General features: G+C 50.8%; 1 protein-coding gene across 1 annotated transcript in view; it reads right to left on the bottom strand.

The window, feature by feature from the left end:
• The window catches only part of LOXHD1 (lipoxygenase homology PLAT domains 1), a 190,191-nt gene that overhangs the window by 151,777 nt on the left and 18,079 nt on the right, over positions 1 to 20,335 (bottom strand). Inside the window, exons 2-4 of the mRNA XM_090037209.1 lie at positions 10,305 to 10,403; positions 4,616 to 4,764; positions 1,011 to 1,134 (exon numbers count right to left, since the gene is read on the bottom strand). Coding sequence (XP_089893335.1) covers positions 1,011 to 1,134; positions 4,616 to 4,764; positions 10,305 to 10,403 — 372 coding nt within the window. The remainder of the gene's footprint in view (positions 1 to 1,010; positions 1,135 to 4,615; positions 4,765 to 10,304; positions 10,404 to 20,335) is intronic.

Here is a 20,335-nt window from a genome sequence, read left to right on the forward strand (position 1 = left end):
ACCTGCTGTGCAGGTGAGCCAGGCATTGGAGAAACCGCGTGGCGTCTGAGGGGGTCTGTGCACATAGCTAGGTACTGAAGATGTATAATCCACAGTAGGTGCCCCTAAGAGGGTCACAGAAATACCATTTTACCTTCTAAGCAGGACATGCCTAGAGACTGCCATCTACCTGTGTGCGTAGATGAAACAGCAGCCTTAAATGGAAGCAGTGGGTTTTTAAACCCACCGCTTCTATTTAGGGCCCTTTAAACCCCCGTGCCATGCACACACCTCGCACTTACCTGCCCCTCCGGTGGTGGGGAGGGGAGGGCAAACTGCTGGTGGGCAGAGCAGTCCTGGGCTGCGGGGGGGCTGATGCTTCCCGCCATGGCAGCGGTGGCCAGCCCCCAGGCGGCACCCGGCCACAGACAGCCAGCTCAGGCGGTCCTGGGGGCACTGCAGCCGCGAAGGGAAGCACTGGGCTCCTGCACAGCTCAGGCAGGCAAGCTCCGAGGGGAAAAGGAAAAAAATAGATCAGGCTTGCCACTTTTCTTGTGGGGAGCCTGCCTCCCCAGGCTGCTGCCAGGCTGCCTGCAGGGCTTCCTGCAAAGCCCCTGAGCTGCACGGAGCCTGGTGCTTCACTCTGCGGCTGTAGGGGCAGCAAACTAAGACTCCTTCAAGGAGTTTTAGTTTGCTGTGCCCCAAGGCATTTAAGGTGCACTACGCCGCCAAATTTCCTACAGCGGCTGGAATTAGTGCGCAATATGCCACCGACGCATGCAAACACCGATGCCATGATAGTGGTGCAAAAGCATTTAGCCAGCTTTAAAGTGTCATGCACACACGTCCCTCATTTCATCTACACACAGCCTACAGTGCAACACCATAGAGAAAAAAGCCAGCGGTTAGCTACGTGAGTGACATTCCCACCCCAGCTCCATTCAATAGATTCCCTTTTACTACAAGCAAATCCTCGTACCCAGGCTTTGCGCCTTTCCCATCCCCCTCTGGACCGGGCCCACTGCCTTTACCTGTGGCCTCCATGCCTCCCACAAGAATGTCCCGCTGAATTTTCCCATCGTCTTCATCTAACGCAAACCAGCGGTTGCATGGGAATTCGTACTCAGCTTTATTGCCTATGTCTTCAATGATGACCTAGGAGAAGAGGAAAGCCAATTTATACCGGAGACAAAAATACAGCTGAGAGGGGGGTTACACAGAGAGGAGAGCAAAGAGCACAGCAGAGATGCAGCATCATTCGGAGTATTCGGTTTCATCGGGCTTTGGATGGATCTAATAGAAATCAAGACCCCCATCCCTGACAGTTACTGACGAAGTGCCAGACAACTGCCTAGTAAAACTGGCTATTTTGTCTAGTGAGCACTGTCAGGATCTGCCTCCTATGCAAGGCCAGCTGCCTCTGCAAGCAAGACCATCTGGCCGGCCTGCTTTGCTTCTCTCTTGAGTCAGCTTGCTGGCGTCTCTCCATCCTCCAGCTGGATGGAAGCCCTTTGTTCTCATTTGGGGCTGGGTTCTCTTCTTGCAGTTACAGGGCTTGGATGGTTATCACCAGAGGCCTCTTTCTGATTGAACAGATCAGTGAGGCCGATACTAATGTATTACAGGCGTCCCAGAATCCCACCCACCGACTCCTATATTATACTAGCCACTTCCTTCCATCTCAGCTCTACGGGCATCCCAGCCCCTCTCTACAGTGGAAAGCCACAAGTTCTAATTTCACTTAGAGAGAGCGGCTAATTAGGAAGAACGTGGCTTCCAGCCCCCCGGTAGATGTTTCACAGTGATTTAAGCCAAGGAAAGAACTTGCCCTGCATGGCCAGATTAGCGTGTTGCTATCTACTTTGGAGTTTCTTGCACCTTCTGTTTAAATATCCCTAACCGCCGGAGAGGGATTACTGGATATGAGCAGGTCAGGCAGTTTCTATGCATGTTCAAAACCCCGCTAGCTTGCCACTATTTCAAGCTATTAGGTGGGGGGGAATATTCTATTTTTCGCCTAAATGTGAAATTTCCACTTACATCCAGAATATCTTAGGCAGGCAGGATTTTCTTTCCTGTCACGTTCCCCTAGCTGTCAATGCCAGTGGTGCAGAGGCTGGAAGTGTATTTATGCTGGAAGCCGGACACCAGAGGTTCCCGATTTATCACTCATCTAAGAACTTGCCTGTCGCTGCTCCAGGTCCCACCTGCATGTCTTCACACCGAAATCAGAGCTTCTACTTGGTGCACAAGAAGAGTGTGGATGGGCATACAGGACTAGAAATGGGGCTGCTGTGGGTGTGTGGGAGCCTTATAAAAACTGCTCCATTTAAGTACCTATGGGTTATGAGTGTCCACTGTAGTAATTCCCAGAGCAGCAGTGATAGAAATATCAGTGGTGAAGAGAAACCCCTAACAAACTAAGTCTCCTCAGGCTCACGTGAAATATAAAAGAGCATTTGAATAAAGAGGTTAGAGCTGGTGAGGTGACTATGGGCATTAACAACCAGAAAGCACCATTCAAATCTCTGGACGCCTGAGCTGGACGACCGTTTAATACATTCACCCAGATATGGCAGCGTTCGCTTCACTAGCCATGATAAAGCTGGGCTGTGGCACCTCTTGAAATACGGGCTCCTTTACACTTGTTCAGCAGAAGTCAAGCCCCCAGCATAGAAACAGCTTCACTTCCATTCACACATCATACTGATTGCAGCTGAAAGGCATAGGATTAGCTTTCAGCTGCCTTTTCTCCTCTCCCTGGAGTCCGTGACACAATCAACCTGATCTAAGTGGGTCTAACTTCTATGTCACGCAGAAACTATTTATATAGTGACAAAGCGATACTCCTTTTCTGTGGACTGTTCCCAGTTATAAGAGAGACTCCCCAGGAACTCTCTTTTCCATCTCTGTTGCCCCCGGGCGGTTTAAGTGATAAGCTTTAATGTCAACCACAGAAACGATCCCGAACAGTGCGCTACTTGCATTTCTAGGGAAGCAACTCATCATCGTGACCTAGGAGAAGAGGAGGGCCCTCTGTCCTCATGCTCTAGGACAGAGATATAGCCGGGCAGCTCTGCACCATGGGTAGCCATGCGATACCTGGGATAGGTCTGGTTACCAATTGTAGTGATGTGATCAGCTGTGGTCAAGACTATTTTTGCACCCCCACCCCAAAGGCAGCACCTGGGGCTGCTGCCCCAGTTTGTGCCCCCACCCACAAGGGCACGACTGCTCTGTTGAGACCCGGTGGTGTGAGTTACAGAAGTTTTGAACACTCCTAACTGCAACTGGAATTGAGGAGCAGTGCTTTGAACATGCAGTAGATTAAAGAAATGCCAAGCACTCTTAAAAATGAGATCCTAAATTCATACGCCCAAAACTAGCGGATGCTTTTGCCCTCAATCTCTCCATGCCTCAATTACCTGTTTGTCAAATGGGGATAATATTGCCCTCTTGCAACACAAGAGTGCGGTGGGGATGAATTCATGAACACAGGTGAAACACTCAGGTACCATAGTTATGAGCCTAGTAGAAAAAGCCTATGAAGAAATGAATACCGCTGCATTCAGAGCATAAAACATGCTGACTGTCTGGTCATTAACTGAGCAAGCAGCAAAGTCTGGTTTGCAATCCTGTAATTAACACCTTGCTCCTAATGCATAAACAAATGAGGACAGGATTAGGGGTGAACCCGAATGGGGTTTGTAGAAGGCCACTAAGAAACCTAAGCAATTAGAAGAGCCACTAAGCAATTCTGGGGGCTTGCATGGGAGCTAAGTGGTGACGAATGTGCATTGACCCAAACTGTAACTGTTTGTCATGAACGTGACTACTTCTCCAGCTCCCTGGAAGAATCAGTGAAGAAAGCAGGACATGTGGGGAGCTGAAAACAGAAGGTGCAGTTCACCTAGGATTGGATCCTATTCCACCTTTTGGGCACCTCGGTAGACTTAGGCACCTGAAAGAAATCCAATTCCATCTTCCTTGAGTCCCTGAAAAAGTGCTAACACAAAAGTTGGTGGGTCTTCCTTCTCTATGCAGATTTTGATGACTTAACCTTAAGGCTAAGGTGAAGACATGTTACTGACTGTGGTACATTGCTGATTTCTAAGGGACTGGGAAAAGGATTGTATTTAGGTGCCTAAATCCACTTTGCCTGGCCTTAAACTTATACCTCCATGATCTAGGATGCAAATGCTGATTTAGGACAAATGCTGACAGTTAATTAAATCCTGACTCCTACTTGGGGCCACATGAATGAAAGCCTCCATTTAGAATAGGCTCAGGACTAGGATGTCATAGGACATGACTGAGGAGGAGCACTGGGAAGGCAGGTAAGGGAAGTGTTTGCCATCCCAGGACGCAATCAGCTTCTGCCAGTGTGCTCGCCCTTTGCTCCTCTTCCTAAATACCAAACTCAGGCACAAAAATCAGTTAAAAATCTACCAGAGGACGTGGATGTGGTTCCCAGTATTTGCTTTGAGAAGTAAATATTTGACCCACGCTGCTCTGGGTCACAGAGAATCTGAAATACCCAGTTACCAGCAAGTATTTCAATCTCTTGGTATCAGACCAGTGAGCAATTGCAAAGTTAGATATTGTGATCCTGTTGTATCTCTAATGAATAACAAACCTTGGCAAGGAACCAGCCAGCAGAGCCCCCCTTGTTGTTATGGCCTATGGAAATTTTTCTTAATTTTCCTAAGTTTGGGGCATCCAGGGTGAACTTGTCCTCAGCTCCCTTTTCAAAGTTGTCCTTGTCATTGTCCAATTTCCTCTCCCCTAAAGAAAAAAAAATGTTAAAAAAAATGGTGAGTGAAATGGAAATGGTAGTTCAGGGCATCAGTAAATATTTCTACATAAAAATTCTGCATTTAGCAGAGCCACCCTGAAAAAGCCATTGAGCCAAGCAGTGATTCTCCACAGAAAGGAGAAGGCAGAAACGTATCAGCTTTAAATTCGAAATAGAAAACTTCTCCCCTTTTGAAAGAAAAAGGCAGGATTCTCTCTCCAACGTGACCCTCAAACAGTCCAAAATATTGCGCTAGGATTTACTTTTGTACCACACATATCTTTCTCCCCACAATTTAGTCTTCCAAAATGAGGGGAAGCATGGGGTCCTCACAGGAACATAGAGGCTACTACAGGTTGCCTTCTGAAGGCTGGTTTTCAGAGGACATTGGTCCCTTGAGGACACTAGGGACACCTAGAGAGGACACTATGGATGCTCTGTCCAGGACCGCGAGGATACCGGGCAATTATATGCCAAGGAAAAAGTAAGCTGCTCTGGAAGGCACTCTAGGAGTGCCATGGTAAACCATCTGGAAGAGGCAGAGTGGTTCAGCATGCAGAGGAGAGTGTGGGCAAGCACACCTAGGGAGAGAGCCAATACCCAAGCCGAGCACCTGGGGAAAAGGGTAAGAGGGCTCATACCTGAGCCAAGCACTTGGCAGAGGAGGTGAGAGGGCTGATGCCCAAGCTGAGCACTCTGCAGAGAGAGCTGATACCCAAGCCAAGTGCCTGGCGGATAGGGTCAATACCCAAGCCGAGCACCTGGTGGGGAGGGTCAATACCCGAGCCAAGTGCCTGGAAGGGAAGGTGAGAAGGCTGATATCCGAGCCAAGAGCCTGGTGGAGAGGGTGAGAGGGTTAATATCCAAGCTGAGTGCCTGACAGAGAAGGCTGATACCCAAGCCAAGCACCCAGAGGAGAGGGCTGATACCTGAGCCAAGTGCATAATGGAGAGGGCAAGAAAGCCGATACCTAAGCTGAGCACTTTGTGGAGAGGGCCAGTATCCAAGCCAAGTGCCCAGTGGAGAGGGCAAGAGGGTTGATACCTGAGCCGAGTGCCTGATGGAGAGGGCCGCTACCTGAGCTGAGGGCCAATGCCTGAGCTGAGCTCCCTGTGGAGGAGGCTTGCAAGTAGCATAGAGAGCGAAGGAAATGAAGTGAGCAGAACTAGTGGAAGCTGGGATGGCTTCAAGACGGTACGCCTTGAAGTCCTGATTAAGGGTGGATTCCAGGGGAAAAGCCCTGGGACTGAGATTGGCTACGTGATCTTGTCCAGACCCTGAAACCAAAAGGTGGGCTTCACAGCAATTGGGGTGCAGTTACAAGCCAAGAGGTCCACAGTTCAGCTGGACCTATGCAGGCTGTAGAATACCAACAGAGAGAAGGGAACCTGAGAGTCCTGCTAGAAAGATGGCTGATTGGGCCAGATAGATCATCCACGATGTTCAGGGTGGTAGAAGGCATCAAAGGTGCCCCTCTGGTGACTGAGAGCAGCTTCCCATATTACAATAACAAACAACAGCAAAAGATGTAACCGGAAGGATAACAGGGAGGTAGCTAAGACACCAGTGGGCATAGCAATTAGGACTGACCACCAGAGGCCCCAGACTTGGCGTTGCAGTGCTAAACCTGCTACAATGAGCCACTCTCCTTTTCAATGATCTTGATATTCCACTAATCAAGCTTTTTTTTCTTTGGAAATGTTGCTGAAGAATTTGCACATTAGGTACTCCTGGTCTCTCTTTTACTATTTCACAGCCCTGTAGACCATGTGTAGCTCTTCTCATAGATTTCATAGATTTTTAGGGTTGGAAGGGACCTCAGTAGATCATCAAGTCCGACCCCCTCCCTGGGCAGAAAAGAGCGCTGGGGTCAGATAATCCCAGCCAGATGCTTGTCCAGTCTCCTCTGAAAGACCTCCAAGGTAGAGGAGATCATCACCTCACTTGGAAGCCCATTCCAGATTTTAGCAACCCTTACCATAAAGAATTTTTTCCTAATGTCTAATCTAAATTTGCTATCTGTCAGTTTATGGACATTGATCCTAGTAACCCCAAGGGGCACCCTGGTAAACAGATTATCCCCTATTCCTTTCTGTCTCTCCCCCACCCTTGGATGAATTTGTAGATGGCCACAAAATCCTAGACCTGTCCATGAAGTCAGGTCATAGTTTCATAGTTTCTAGGGTTAGAAAGGACCTAAGTAGATCATCTAGTCCAACACCCTGCCATGGCAGGAAAGAGTGCTGGGGTCAAATGACTCCAGCAAAGTGTACATCTAACCTCCTCTTAAAGACCCCCAGGGTAGGAGCCAGCACCACTTCTCTTGGAAGTTGGTTCCAGATCCTAGCCGCCCTGACCATGAAGTTGCACCTCCTGATGTCTAGCCTGAATCTACTCTCTGCCAGCTTGTGACCATTATTCCTGGTCACTCCTGGTAGTGCTGGGGGAAACAGGGACTCCCCCAGTGCCTGCTGGTCCCCCCTGACTAGTTTGTAGCAGGCCACTAGATCTCCCCTCAGCCTTCTCTTGTGGTCTTCAGCAGCAGCTTCAGTTTCAGCTTTTGGCAGAGCTACCAAGAGCTATTGACAACTCTGTTAAAAAAGAAGGGGATTTTTTTCTCAAAAGGAAAGGGTGAACTGAAGATTACATCTTTCCATGCTCTCTGGGTGCCTCTACACAAGATGCTTTATTGCACAGTAATTTGGTCTACTCTCTGGTGCCAGCAAAGGCAGGTAGCAAGTTAACTGCAAAGTATTTACTGCACACTAATGCACTTGTAGACACTGACTGGGAGCAAATTGCTCCTAGTTAGCCCCACCAGCAGGGGACCACCCTTGGGCTAACCTCAGGACTACAGGGCTGAGACCTTCTCCAGCCCCAGGGCTGGGCCAGCTTTTTGCCTGCCCAGCCCCTGGCCCTTAAAAGGCTGCAGGGACACCAGTGCCCTGGGCCACCTGCAGCCAACTTCTGGCCATCTGGTCCCACAGCAGAGGCCCCCAGGCAGCCACACCAGCCTGTCGGGACCCCAGTGCTGGTCCCCGTTACAGCATCGTTGCGTACCTGCCTATCCTGTGCCATCTCGCTCCATTGGGTGCTGCAGGTACCTGCCAAGGCCTGGCAGCACCCTGAGCCACCTGCAACCAGCCTCTGGCCGGCAGGTCATGCAGCAGGGGCCCCCAGGCAGCCGCAGCAGCTGCCCAGACACCGGCACTGCTCCCTGGCATAGTGCTGCTACCTGCTTGCCTATCCTGTGCCATGCCCCTGTGCTGGGTGCTGCAGGCACCTGCCCAAGCCTGGCAGCTCCTGGACTGTCACATGGAGGCTCTGTGGGCCATTCACGCTGGTGCCTTCCCTGACACCACACGCCAGGAGGGGCTCTGTTGTTGGGGAGTGAGGGGAGATGGGGGTAGCTTTGTGCTGGTGGAGGGGCATAAAGTGCTTTTCTGAGAGCTGTCTGCAGTGAGTGGTGCTGGGAGTGAGCATTGCAGTAGGGCTGGGGTTTGTAGGCAGCCATCCAGATAGCCTACAGCAGGGAGTGCAGGAGGAGGTGGTTGGCCAGTGCCTCTTGCACCCAGTGCCCTGGCCCCCACTGCTGGGTGAGCAGCTCACCTGGGGCCTTGGTGGGAGGGACCTGTTGCTGTCACTGCCGCTGTGGCTCTTACTCCCACTGCCAGGTGTCCTCCACCCACTGTGCCTCCTCCACCCAGCTCTAATGGAAGACCTTCCCCCAGGCCTCACAGATGCCACGCAGCATGGAGACTGCAATAATGACCCAGGCGATGTTGGCCTCTGTGACCTTGAAGTGGGCAGTGAGGGTGCACCAGTGTCCCTTGAGGGCCGTGTGGGTCTGGCCCAGGCACCAATTGGAGTGTGCCTGGCAGGAGTGCAGCTGGCCAGTGTATAGCTACATGAGCCAGGGGGTCCTTGACGAGAGGCGGCAAGACCGTCAATGTGCACAGCTGGAGGTCTGGCACCCCCGTGCAAAGTGCCTGCTCTCCACCAGGGCTGGCAGGGCAGAGTTGTGGAAGATGCAGGCATCACGGGTGCTGCCCACCTAGCCGGCACTCACGTTGGTGAAGTTGTCACAGTGGCTGACAACAGCCTGGAGCCCAACCGAGTGAAAGCCTCACCAGCTGTAGTAGGGGCGGTCACTGTGGAGTGGGCAGGTAATGGGGAAGTGGGTCCCATCCAGGGCCCCCATTGCACTGGGGGAAGCCCAGCGTGTGAAACCCCGTCGCCACCTCCAGGGGGTTGGGCACCTGGAGCATGGCCTTCCCCAGCACATCCTGCAGGGTGCCATGTAGAAGCACCCTCTGAAGCCATAATGCTAGACAATTCTGCTGTTTTTTAATTCTGCCTTCCCCAAGATGAGGTACATGCCTTATGTGTGGTGTGGGAAAAGGTATGGTGCATAGTTGGAAGGCTCCTACGCTGCTGTCCACTGCAGCCTTTCGAATAGGTCTGCTTTCAGAAGTCAGAGGTGTGAACGCACATGGCAGAATGCCAAATCCTAGGGGAATGTGAAGGCAGGTATGGCCTTCCAATTATTATAAAAATAGGAAAACATCTTAAACTGGCTACAGATTTAGGATCCGGGTTTGAAGATCAAATATTATCGCCTTAAGTTTTAAGGAACTGAGAAGGGACGAAACCAGTAGTGGTCCCTGTGAGTTCTACTAAAAGTCTGTATTTTCTACTTTCCATAGTTTTAATGAAGCATTCTGGAGATTTCAACAAAAGCAAGGCCATTCTCTATTAATTAGGAAAGTTAAACTGTAGAAAGGGCATCATCTTCCATCACAGTTTTTAGGACTTTTCCGAAGAGGTAGATCTAGGGTTTTGGTTTGAATTCACCTCTAGTTATTATTCAGCTAAAGTAAAATAATGATGACTAAAAATCAAGTACCTATCACTTATACTTTGATACAACCTCTGTCTCCTAAACTGCAACTTATCCCCATTTAATTCAAATCACCTGATAAAATTCTCGACTCTGTTAACACTTCAACTGAACAGAGAGACCCAGCCCTAGTTCACAATTTTGATGTCGAATATATCATGTAGATAAAATTCTCCTCCCAGCTACACAAAAAGGCTCTCCGACATCCCACCCTTTATACATGTATGGGTACATGTGTGGATTGTTTCCCCATTGCACTGGTTTATATTCCTTACCCACTGTGCGCACGAGTGTGTGAGCATGTGTGAGTGTGCGTGTGTGACTGTGTGTGACTGTGTGTGCATGCGTGCGTACATGTGTGTGTGTGAGAGAGAGAGAGCAAGCGAGCGCGATGATACAGTGATAGAAATGCTCGAGCTTTGTCTGCAGTCCAGCCTCCACTGCTGCTTTGCAGCTGCACCTGCTGGGAATTATGGGTCTGAGAAATCCTACAGTAGACAAAGCCATTTGCTGTCCCTTTCACAGAGCCAAATCATTCTGAATTTTTCCAGAGTGCTGCTGTTTGTTATTCAGCTATCAGGCCTGCAGAGCAGGAAGAAGTATTTTAGGAAACGATTTGCATATGAATACCTGTGTCTCCGTGCTTGCCGAAGATATTAATGTAAACATCAGCATCTGTTCCGCTGCCGCTAAGATCACCAGTAAACACTCTGACCACATACTTGTTCACTGCAAAGAAAGAGGCAGAAATACTTAGCATATTAACAGTACAAGACATGGATAAGCAGAAAACAGACTGATACAAACCAGAGCTGCCATTAAATTGCATATGACCTGGGAACGCTCTTAACCCTAGGTCTTCCTCCCCCAGCACAGACTTGCAGAGTAACCACTGGATGATCTTTCTTCTCACCATAGGAAAAAAATGATCCATTAAGAGAAGGTCCTTTCCCATAAACATGGTTTAATGTGCAAGGTGCCCATTTCTCACGGCACAAAGAGCAGATCATTCAGTTCTTGACTCTTCGCTGAAGGTTCAGTCACACAAGGCAAATGGTGCAAACTGTGATGCTGGCACATGCCGTTAAGTGAACCAAGCCAGCCTTGCTTTCTTGAAACATCAGTGATTTGTGTAACACTCTTATCAGCTCCAGTCGATTATAGCTATCTCTGTAGCTTAGCTGACACTGCCTGGGAACAGGATGTCAAATCTTTTGAAAAAACATCAGCCAAGTGCAGAGGCACAGAAGCTGGAGGCTCCCTGTCTGACCTAGTTTAAAAATTCTTTCCATATTATCAAAAAGCAATAACTAGGTAAAGCAATCAAGCACAGAAGCTATGCTAAAAACTCCCACGTTACATCTGTAGGGCACTAAAGGACCCCAAATCACTTATGTGAGTAACAAATACAAATAGCTCAATTGTCCACATCCACAAATGCCAAGGGTAGGAGTTTTGAAATGGTTATGGTAGGCAGAACTCCTTGGCCTCCAAAGTCAATGATAGAACTGGCCTAGACTTCAGTGCGATCATAAGCACATGACATAAGTACAGGGCATGAGCATATTTAAAAATCCCACCCTACGTGCTTAGCCGACAGAGCATATTGATGCAGAATTTGTCTCTTTCTATACCAGGTGGCAGGTTCCACATATGTTTAGACTAGGCTGTGCTATGTGTACCAGATCAGACATTCAGTTCATTCAACTTTTTCTGTCCACGAAAAGCCTACAATTTCTCATCCATGTTTCTTGCTTTAAAATCCTCTGCCAACTATATCCTAACTTTATTTTTATTGTACAGAGTCTCACTGAGCCAAAGGAGTGAAGTTGTATAGCAGGAGGTACTTTGCCTGGCTTGCAAGAGTCATGAACAAGCCGTGTCACTCCTGACTAAAATAGGCAAACGCATTGTTCAGGGAAGAAATCTCTCCGTCCTCCTTGTAGTATGCACTAGTGTGACCAAGACTGAAGGAATACATGATCGAGCCAGGTTTCACTCAGTGCCAAGCCTCCCATTCCTGAGTAAATTCAGAGAGAAGTTGGGCAACGACCAAATACAAAATCATCTACTCTAGACTTGGTAGCTTCTGGATTCAGACCAGGACTGATAAATTATCCCCTTCTGTCAAGATGTAGAAAACAAACACTCGTTCGCATGCCCCTGGCCCTCTCTCAGCATTACACGCTTTTGATATGATATGCTGTCCTAAGAAAGGTGGAAGGGATCCATGGAAATGCACTAAACTGATGGTTTTGGTTCTTCCTTCAAAGAGAAAGAATGATGGGCAACTGCACTTCTGCAACTCATTCCCTTACTCAAGGGACCCCACAAGGATCAATTCTCCTCCAGTCCTTCTCCATGTCTATGCGCAGTCAATAAACGATGTGGTCCAACAACAGGGACTGAAAGGAATGCTGTTGCTGAAATGCATCCCTTTGTAGCCTTCACTTGTGGCAACCCCGATAGCATCGAGAACAAGTATCAAGAGCAGACCCGATCAGCTCATGGATGAAGAACAGCAAGATGTTGTTGAACCCAAGAATGAGAAATGATGTTGGTGAACAGTGGAGAGTTCACAGCCATGTTGTAGCCTTCTTTGTTTGAAGGTATAAACCTAGAAGTGGTCGATTCAGTCCACAGTACAGTCTCCTTGCCATAATCTATTATAGCAGCACCCGAGAGAAGTTTTCTGTCCCTTCCTGCTACCTAAGAGACTCCATTCCACCCTAACAAATAGTGAGGGCTTCGTCACTTCTTATCTGGACTAGACCAGTGTGGTACATGTGGCAATGAAGCCTTCAGCGCTTAAGAGTACTAGTCAGTAAGGAATGCTGCAGTGCATCTCTTAGCAGCAACCAATGCAATACCAAACCAGTATCAACCAATGCAACACAGACTACTGCAGATGCATCAGGCTTATTTTCCACTCTCTACATTGGCTTCCTAGAAGATGCTAAGTCAGGTTCAAGGTCTTATCTACTATCTTAGAGGTGCTACATAGCCTGAGCCCAGAACAGAAAATCTTAGCTAGCACTCAGGGATGAAGATCCTGGTATACATCTTCACACATCTGACCCAACAAGACTCTACCATAAAAATAAAGCTTGTTCAGGAGACAGCTTTCTCTGGGGCTGGTGTAGGAGGAATATTTCCATCATAAGCTCTACTACCTTCTACTTCAAGTCCCGTGTTTTTTGACCTTGCCTGCTTTAACATATATACAAAGCAGTATGTAGCCTGAAGTCATGTTTTCAAAAGTGCAAAAACAAGACACACTCTTGTACATGCTTCTGCCCCTGAAGAGAGGATGAGAAAACAACATTACAGGAGAGACTAGTTATATCACTGAATGCAGAGTACCTGCACTGGGGCATTTTCAGGGTCAGGGCATAAGATAATCAGTCTCCAAAAAAAAAAAAAAAAAAAAGAGCAGGCAGGACTTCTTTAAACCACAGCCTATAACTCTGTCTATCTAGATAGATATAGATATATCTGCATCTGCATCTATATCTAGATATATAGAGATAGAGAGATAGAAATATAGAGATATCTATAGAGATATATACATAAGAGATATATAAATATAGAGAGAGATATTTATTTATATATCTATATTATATATTTAGTCAGCAGCTATTACTCCAACTCCCCAAGAGCAGGACTAAGCAGGGGAAGAAAGGTTTGCAGAGATCCTTGACAGACCTCATATTCTGCAGGTTTCACTGACTTCGTTGATTAACTATCAAGTGCCGGGCTGCACCAAGAGAAAAGGGGAGATAAAACACTTTTAAAATAGCAAAGGGAACTACTTTCACAACCAAAAAGGATAGGCCCCACCTCATGCAAAGCTTTAGGTAAGGTTATTTCCAGGAGCAGGCTCACTCATCTCTATCATGGCAGTCAAGTCAAGCACATTAAGGGCCTCAGCATTTTAGTTTTGGAAGTAGCTCAGGTTAACATCATATATAGTAGTTCTGTATAGAGGCATAACTAGCAAGTGTTGCACCCTGGGCAAAACTCTGCTGAAGAGTGTGTGTTGGTGTGGGGGTCAGTCTGACCTACCCCCGGGGACTCGAAGGTCCTGGCTGCCACCTCCACAGTGTGGTCTGCTCACCCCCAACTGCTGCTGATGTGAGTGACGTGGTGGCCCTGCACCCCGCCACTCTGTACTCAAATCCAAGACGGCTGCTGTCACCACACTGCAGACTTTCTGTGCAGACACACACCGTTCTGCCAGGCTCATCCACCCCTCGTTATATTACTGGTTCTTTGCGTCCTTCTTGGTTTGAGCAGGAATGAGAATGACATAGGCCTGGTCTACAGAGAAGCAAATGTCGACTTCCCTTGGATTTTAAATACAAGGTGCAGGCATGTGTGCGCAGCCCACTGAAAGCAAAACCCTAGGGACAGGAGGTGATAAAGAACACACCCCTCAAACAGAGACCAAGGAGGGAGAACTCATGAAAAGAGAACGTCCCTTCCTGATCAGAAATCAGGGTGAAACCAGGTTGATGTTCCTCCACTTATAAAAGCTGCCATGGGATAGGGCAGCTTTCCAGGGGAGCTTTAAAAAGACCTTAAGGTTCTTGACAGTGCCATCAGACTGAAGTCGCACAGAAGAAAGCTCTTGCTCCAAACCTAGATAAGATTTCAAGCTGGTATCAGGTTTCTGCCCTTTTATGCAGTATTAGTGATTCAGGAAAGCTCTTAATATTGTAGCATTTAGAAAAAGCAGTATTTTCATTTAATAAATATCTTCCTGGTTCTTGGTCGCTCAGAATTCACTCTAGTAAAGAGATCAATTATGCTGACTGAAGAATATTGCAGGATGTTTCTACCTGCACCGTGAACATCAAGGGGACTAATTAATTGCTGATGATAGCTGGGACTCAGTGTAGCTGTACGTGCACATCCTGATTGATGCACAGAGGTGGAATTAATTTTCCCAGCACTGAAGTTATTGATATCTGAGCCAGAATGCAGGGCACAACCAAAATCACACTGGCTAATGCACACTTTAATCTCTGGATCTCAAACTGTTTCATGATGTCTCTTCATTTCATAGCACTGTTCAGCCTGTGTGATGTGCAAGTTGATGTATCATAATCTATGTATGAGGCACCTTAAGTTCCTGAGCAATCGTGTATGCCGTGCACTCAGAGACATTTCAGCTTCCACTGCCATAGCTCATCTAGATGCTCAAAGGGGCATTCATTACCCAGTCCCCAAGAAGGCTTTGGAAAGATGTTACAAGGATACCATCTATAGGCAGTAACAGGGTGGCACTAATGGACTCGGCCCCAGCTGGAGTGAGGAAGTGGGAACCAGACAGCTCAATGATTTATTGTTCCTAACAAATAAATTTAGCTGCTGGCAGCTGAAAGCACTGACTACCACCCCTCCCAGTGCTAGCTTTGGTTTGATTTCCTTAAGAGCACAGGGTGAGCTTTCTTGCGTTGTGAGGAAGGAGAGTTGTGTGACTTAGGCACTGGGCTGAGACTCAGGAGATACAGGCTCATTTCTAAGGTGTGCCATAGACTCCCTGGGACAAGCTCCTTAATCCTTTTAGGTAACAGCTCCTCTATACAAAGTAAGGGTGCAATTGCCCCCTTTTCCTCTCTTGTCTATTTAAAGTGTATACTATTTGGAGTCAGGTCAGGCCCTTAAAATGGAATGGATGCAGAGTCCTATGGAACGAAGCCTTGCTCCGGGGGCTTCTAGACACTGCAGTAATTCAAATAAGTCCTACATTTCCCAGCCCGTGGCCATTTAGTTTACACCACACTTATTTGTTCTCAGTGCCCCTTCCTTCCAAGCAACTCAGATGGTAGAAAACATATGAACTCCTCCCAGCGCACCCAGACACCTGCACACCACTTTGGTATTTTCCTGTCTGCTTTAATTCAGTTCTTCTTTCTGTCTCAAAAATCAATAGTGACCCGATGTCTTATCAGCCAGAAGGCATTCTCCTATGGACTGTGGCTGATTTCACTTTCAGGCAGTCACTGGATAGACAGTGCCTCTCTCCTGAAATTCCTTGAACAGGGGGATCCTGTTGACACATTTCTAGCTGTGACCGGGTCTTGGGTCTTGGGCTAATCCTATTTCCATCACTAGATGGCTCCCTCAAGCACACAATGCCAAACAGCAGGACGCCTGCTCATGTGCTGAAGGATGCAAAGAGGACCATGCTCCATTACTTAAAGCTATGGTCTCCTGCCGGGCTCAGTGAAGTCCTCTGTTTTAAATGCCTCAGTAGCTCCCTTGTGCATGACCTGCAGTGTAGCAGGTTCCCAGCTGGGCATCGAACTGAGCAATGTCAGAGTTGTCTGAAACACAGCGTACCGGGGGGGAAAAGCAAGAACGCCTGGTCTGGGCAACACCGAGGTCCCCATCTAGGTGAGCTCTAGTCAGGCCGTTTTACAAATACACCCCTGGGAACTGGAATCAGGACTTGTGGTAGAGGTGATATCTTTTATTAGACCAACTACTTTCATTTCTACCCAGAAGAACTTTTACCAACTTTTCTCCTATGCCTTTAGAAGGGTGTTTGTGCCCAGAAGCTTCCAATTAAAAACTTTTTCCCCCCCCAAAAATCTAGTTGGTCTAATAAAAGATATCACCTCTACCACAAGTCCCGATTCCTGTTGCCACTAGACCAATACGGCTATAACCTGGATACCTGGAACTGACTTTTAAAGTGTATCACCATGTCGATGAACATTAGTACTGTGATTTCACTGAGCATTCGGGATCCATAAGAGATCCACATGTAGAAAAGACCCATCCCCACTGCCCCCTGAATTACTGGCACTCCAGCTTCACCTCTTCCATAGAAATGACAGCATAACTGGTTTAAGAAGCAGTATACTCAATACTAAAAGTAGCAGGAGGGAGGGATGGCCTTGTGGGCAGGGCACTGGCCTGGCACTCAGGAGATCTGTGTTCGGGTCCTGGCTTTGCTCTGTTTCCAAGAAAGAAAGAAAGACTTTGACTTTTTAATTACTTTATTCAGGGGTTCAGGGATACAACAATGGTGGCCGCTTGCAAAGCGAAAGCACAAACAACTTACTACCAACCCAAAAACTAGATCGGACAAGTCTCTTTGTCCTCGGATCCAGAAACCAAATTGGGCAAGGGAGTTCGTTTTCCACACGGGAGCCACCCTCACCCATTTTAATGCCCACCAAAGTGCGTCCAACGAGAGCCAAAAGATCAGCCACAGACGGTCCGCAAAAGTGCGTCCCAGCAGACCAAATCCCGGGCCAAAAGAATCCCTGGAACAACCAAACCACCAACACATCACACCGTGACACACCCCTTCGCTGCATTTCCCGTCGTGTCTCACATGCTACGCGGTCGGCGTGCCGGCCACACAGTCCTAAACAATTCCGACCCTGCTCCATCCCATCATACACGTCACACAACCTTCAACTTCCACACAACAGAGAGCAAAAAAGCAGCCTGGCGAGGGCCCAGGACGCGGCAGAGCTGGAAGTCGCAGTTCGACACCGAGCCAGCCCGGTCGCCCAGACCGGTCATGACATCAGAGCGCGTATTTGAGACGGCCGTCCTCCACCCGGCACAGCGCGCCCTCAAGGGCCCAGCGCGCCTCAAAGGCGGGCACTGCCCGCCGGAGCACAGCGTGCTCAAACTCCAGCGAGAGGCGCGCCTGCACCAGGAGGCGGAAAAGCCGCAGGGCATCATCTGAGCCGGTCCCGGCAAGCCGGTTCCGGCGGCTCTTGAGGACGGCCAACTTGGCCTGACCCAGCACGAAGTTGGCCAGGCAGACGGGGCCCCTCTCAGCCGCCCGGTACGGGCAGGAGCACACGTAGGTGGTCTCCGAAAAGCTCCTGCCCAGAGCCCGCAGCAGCAGGCTGAGGTGACAAAGAGCGGCTGCAGGCGGGGGCAGTCAAGGAAAGCGTGAAAAAGGGTCTCCTCAACACCCCCCGGGCAGAAGGGGCAGGCTGTCGAGGCGGCTGGGTCCAAGTGGGACGCAAACGTGCCAGTGGCTAGGATGCCGTGCAGCAACCGCCACTGCAGGTCACCAGTCTTCTTGGCGATTGGCGGCTTATACAATGTGCGCCACGCCGAGTGGGCCAGTGGGGAACCTGGCGGCCCCAGGCGCCGTCGCCACGGTGTGTCGGGGCGGCCCGCCAGCACTTGGGCGTGGCGGACGTGGATCACCCAGGCGTATAAACCTCTATGTGACAGAGAAGCAAAAGGACAACCCGTGTCACTGTCAGGAGGCACAGGGAGCGTCAGCAGGGTGCCAGGGCCGCCGGCCAGATCGTCGGCCACCGCTGGGGCGACTGGTAACGCAGGGAAAGCCTCGCTCAGGGCATCCTCAGTGCAGGGGACCTGGCCCGCCCGGAGATGGTCCTCCAGGGCGGCTGCCGCCTCCAAAGGGAGGGCAGCCCGGATGTCGCACAGAGACGGCCCACGCTGCGAACGGAGCGCATGCCCAGCCGGCTGCTCAAGGCCTCGGGCAAGAGCCAGGCCGACCGAGCGGGGTCAAGGAGGTGGCCCAGGCGGAGAACACACGCCTGAATGAGAGCGGCCGTGAGACTGGCAGAGGCCAGGCTCGGCACGGGGCGCCTCAGCGCCGGGTTGTGCACCAGGGGTTCCCCCAGCAACCATGGGAACTGAAGGTGACGGGCCTGGGACTGGAGGTGGAACGTGGCTTGCCAGGCTCGTACCACGCTACGGTAAAAGGCTGGAAGCACGGCCCAGTTCAAAAGCGTGAGGTCCAGCAGGAAGAGCTCCCGGTCAAAGCCGAGGGCCCCCACCCTCTGCAGAAACCGGCATGCCAGGTGTTGCCAAGGTGGGCGCTCCTCGCTGTGCAGGAGTCGCTGGAGGGCCTGGAGGCGGAAGGAGACCACCCTGCTCGCCAGGTCAACCAAACTCTGGCCCCCCTCAGTCACAGGTAGGTAAAGGACAGGTCGTGGGAGCCAGTGGCGCCCGTCCCAGAAGAAGTCAACCAGGAGGCGCTGGAGTCTCTCGAGCAGGTCCTCCGGCGGATCGAGTACGGCGCACCGATGCCACAGGCTCGCCGCCACTAGGTTGTTCACGATGAGGACGCGTCCACGGTAGGAGAGGCTGGGCAGGCGCCAGTGCCACCTTTGCAGGCGGGCCTTCACTCCTTCCTCGAGGCCATCCCAGTTGCGCGCCATGAAGGCCGGTGGCCCCAGGAACACGCCCAGGATCTTAAGGCCCTCGCGGCGCCAGCTGAGGCCCCTAGGCAAGGCCGGGGGGGTCGTGGCGATCCACTCTCCAAGCAGCAGGGTATCGCTCTTGGCCCAGTTGATACGGGCCAAAGAGGCACGTTCATAGGCTCGCTGGCAGGCTGTCAGGGCCTCCACGTCCTCCTGGGTGTTAAGGAAGACGGTCACGTCGTCTGCGTATGCTGAGAGCCGCAGCGGAGGGGCAAGGGATGGGCCCACGGCTGGTGGCAAGGCCACACCACTCAGGCGGCGCCGCAGCGCATGCAACAGTGGTTCAATGGCCAGGGCATAGAGCATGCCCGACAGGGGGCAGCCCTGACGGATGCCTCTGCGCGTGGGGAATGGGGCACAGAGCACGCCGTTCACCTTGAGCAGGCTGGAAGTGTCTCGATACAAGACCCGGAGGGCGCCGACGAAAAGGGGCCCAAAGCCAAAGGCCTCCAGGGTCCGAAAGAGGTAGGCGTGGTCCACCCGGTCAAAGGCTTTCTCCTGGTCCAGGGAGAGAAGGCCAACGTCCAGGCCAAAGAGGTCGCTGGCTGTAAGTAGGTCACGCAGCAGAAACAGGTTGTCTTGGATGGTTCTGCCCGGCACGCAGTAGCTCTGCTCAGGCCCAGTGACAGAGGCCATGACAGTGCGGAGGCGGGTGGCCAGCGCCTTGGCCAGGATCTTGTAATCCGCACACAGCAGGGAGACCGGCCGCCAGTTCTTAATGCAGCCAAGGTCTCCTTTCTTGGGCAGCAGCGTGAGCACTGCACGGCGGCAACTGATCGGCAAGACCTTGTCGGCAAGACTCTCCTGGAAAACGCGCAGGAGGCCGGGGCCGAGAAGAGGCCAGAAAGCCTTGTAGAACTCCGCAGGTAGCCCGTCGAGGCCTGGGGCCCTGCCGGAGGCGAGGCCAGCGGCGGCCGCCGCCAGCTCCGCCAGAGACAACTCTTGCTCAAGCTCACCAGCCTCCAAGGCACCAAGGCACGGCAGGCCCGCATGGAGTTCCCGCGCGGCGTCAGGGCAGGACGGCTCAGCCGCAAACAGGTCACGATAGAAAGCCACAGCATGCTCACGTACTTCACCTGGGTCAGTGATGACCTGGCCCTCAGAGGTCTTGAGGTGATCTAAGACTTTGCTCGCTGCCCGCCGTCGCTCCAGGTTGAAAAAGAAGCGGGTCGGGGCATCCGTTTCGGCCAGCTCTTGGCAGCGGGCGCGGATCCTCGCTCCACGGGCCGCACTCTCCGCCAAGTCACGCAGGCACTTCTTCCGGAACCGGAGGCTCTCGCGCAGCACCGCATCACTGCCGGCTGCCAACAGGGCAGCCTCGAGCTTCACCACGTCCTCCTCCAGCTCTCTGACACGGCGGCGCAGTTCATTGGTGGCCAGCTGCGTGTACTGCTGGCAAAAGGCCTGAATCTGTACCTTGCCCACATCCCACCACAGCTTCCA

The sequence above is a fragment of the Crocodylus siamensis genome, chromosome 3 (genome assembly GCF_052110815.1).
Source record: "Crocodylus siamensis isolate JL-2025a chromosome 3, ASM5211081v1, whole genome shotgun sequence".
Taxonomy (NCBI): domain Eukaryota; kingdom Metazoa; phylum Chordata; order Crocodylia; family Crocodylidae; genus Crocodylus; species Crocodylus siamensis.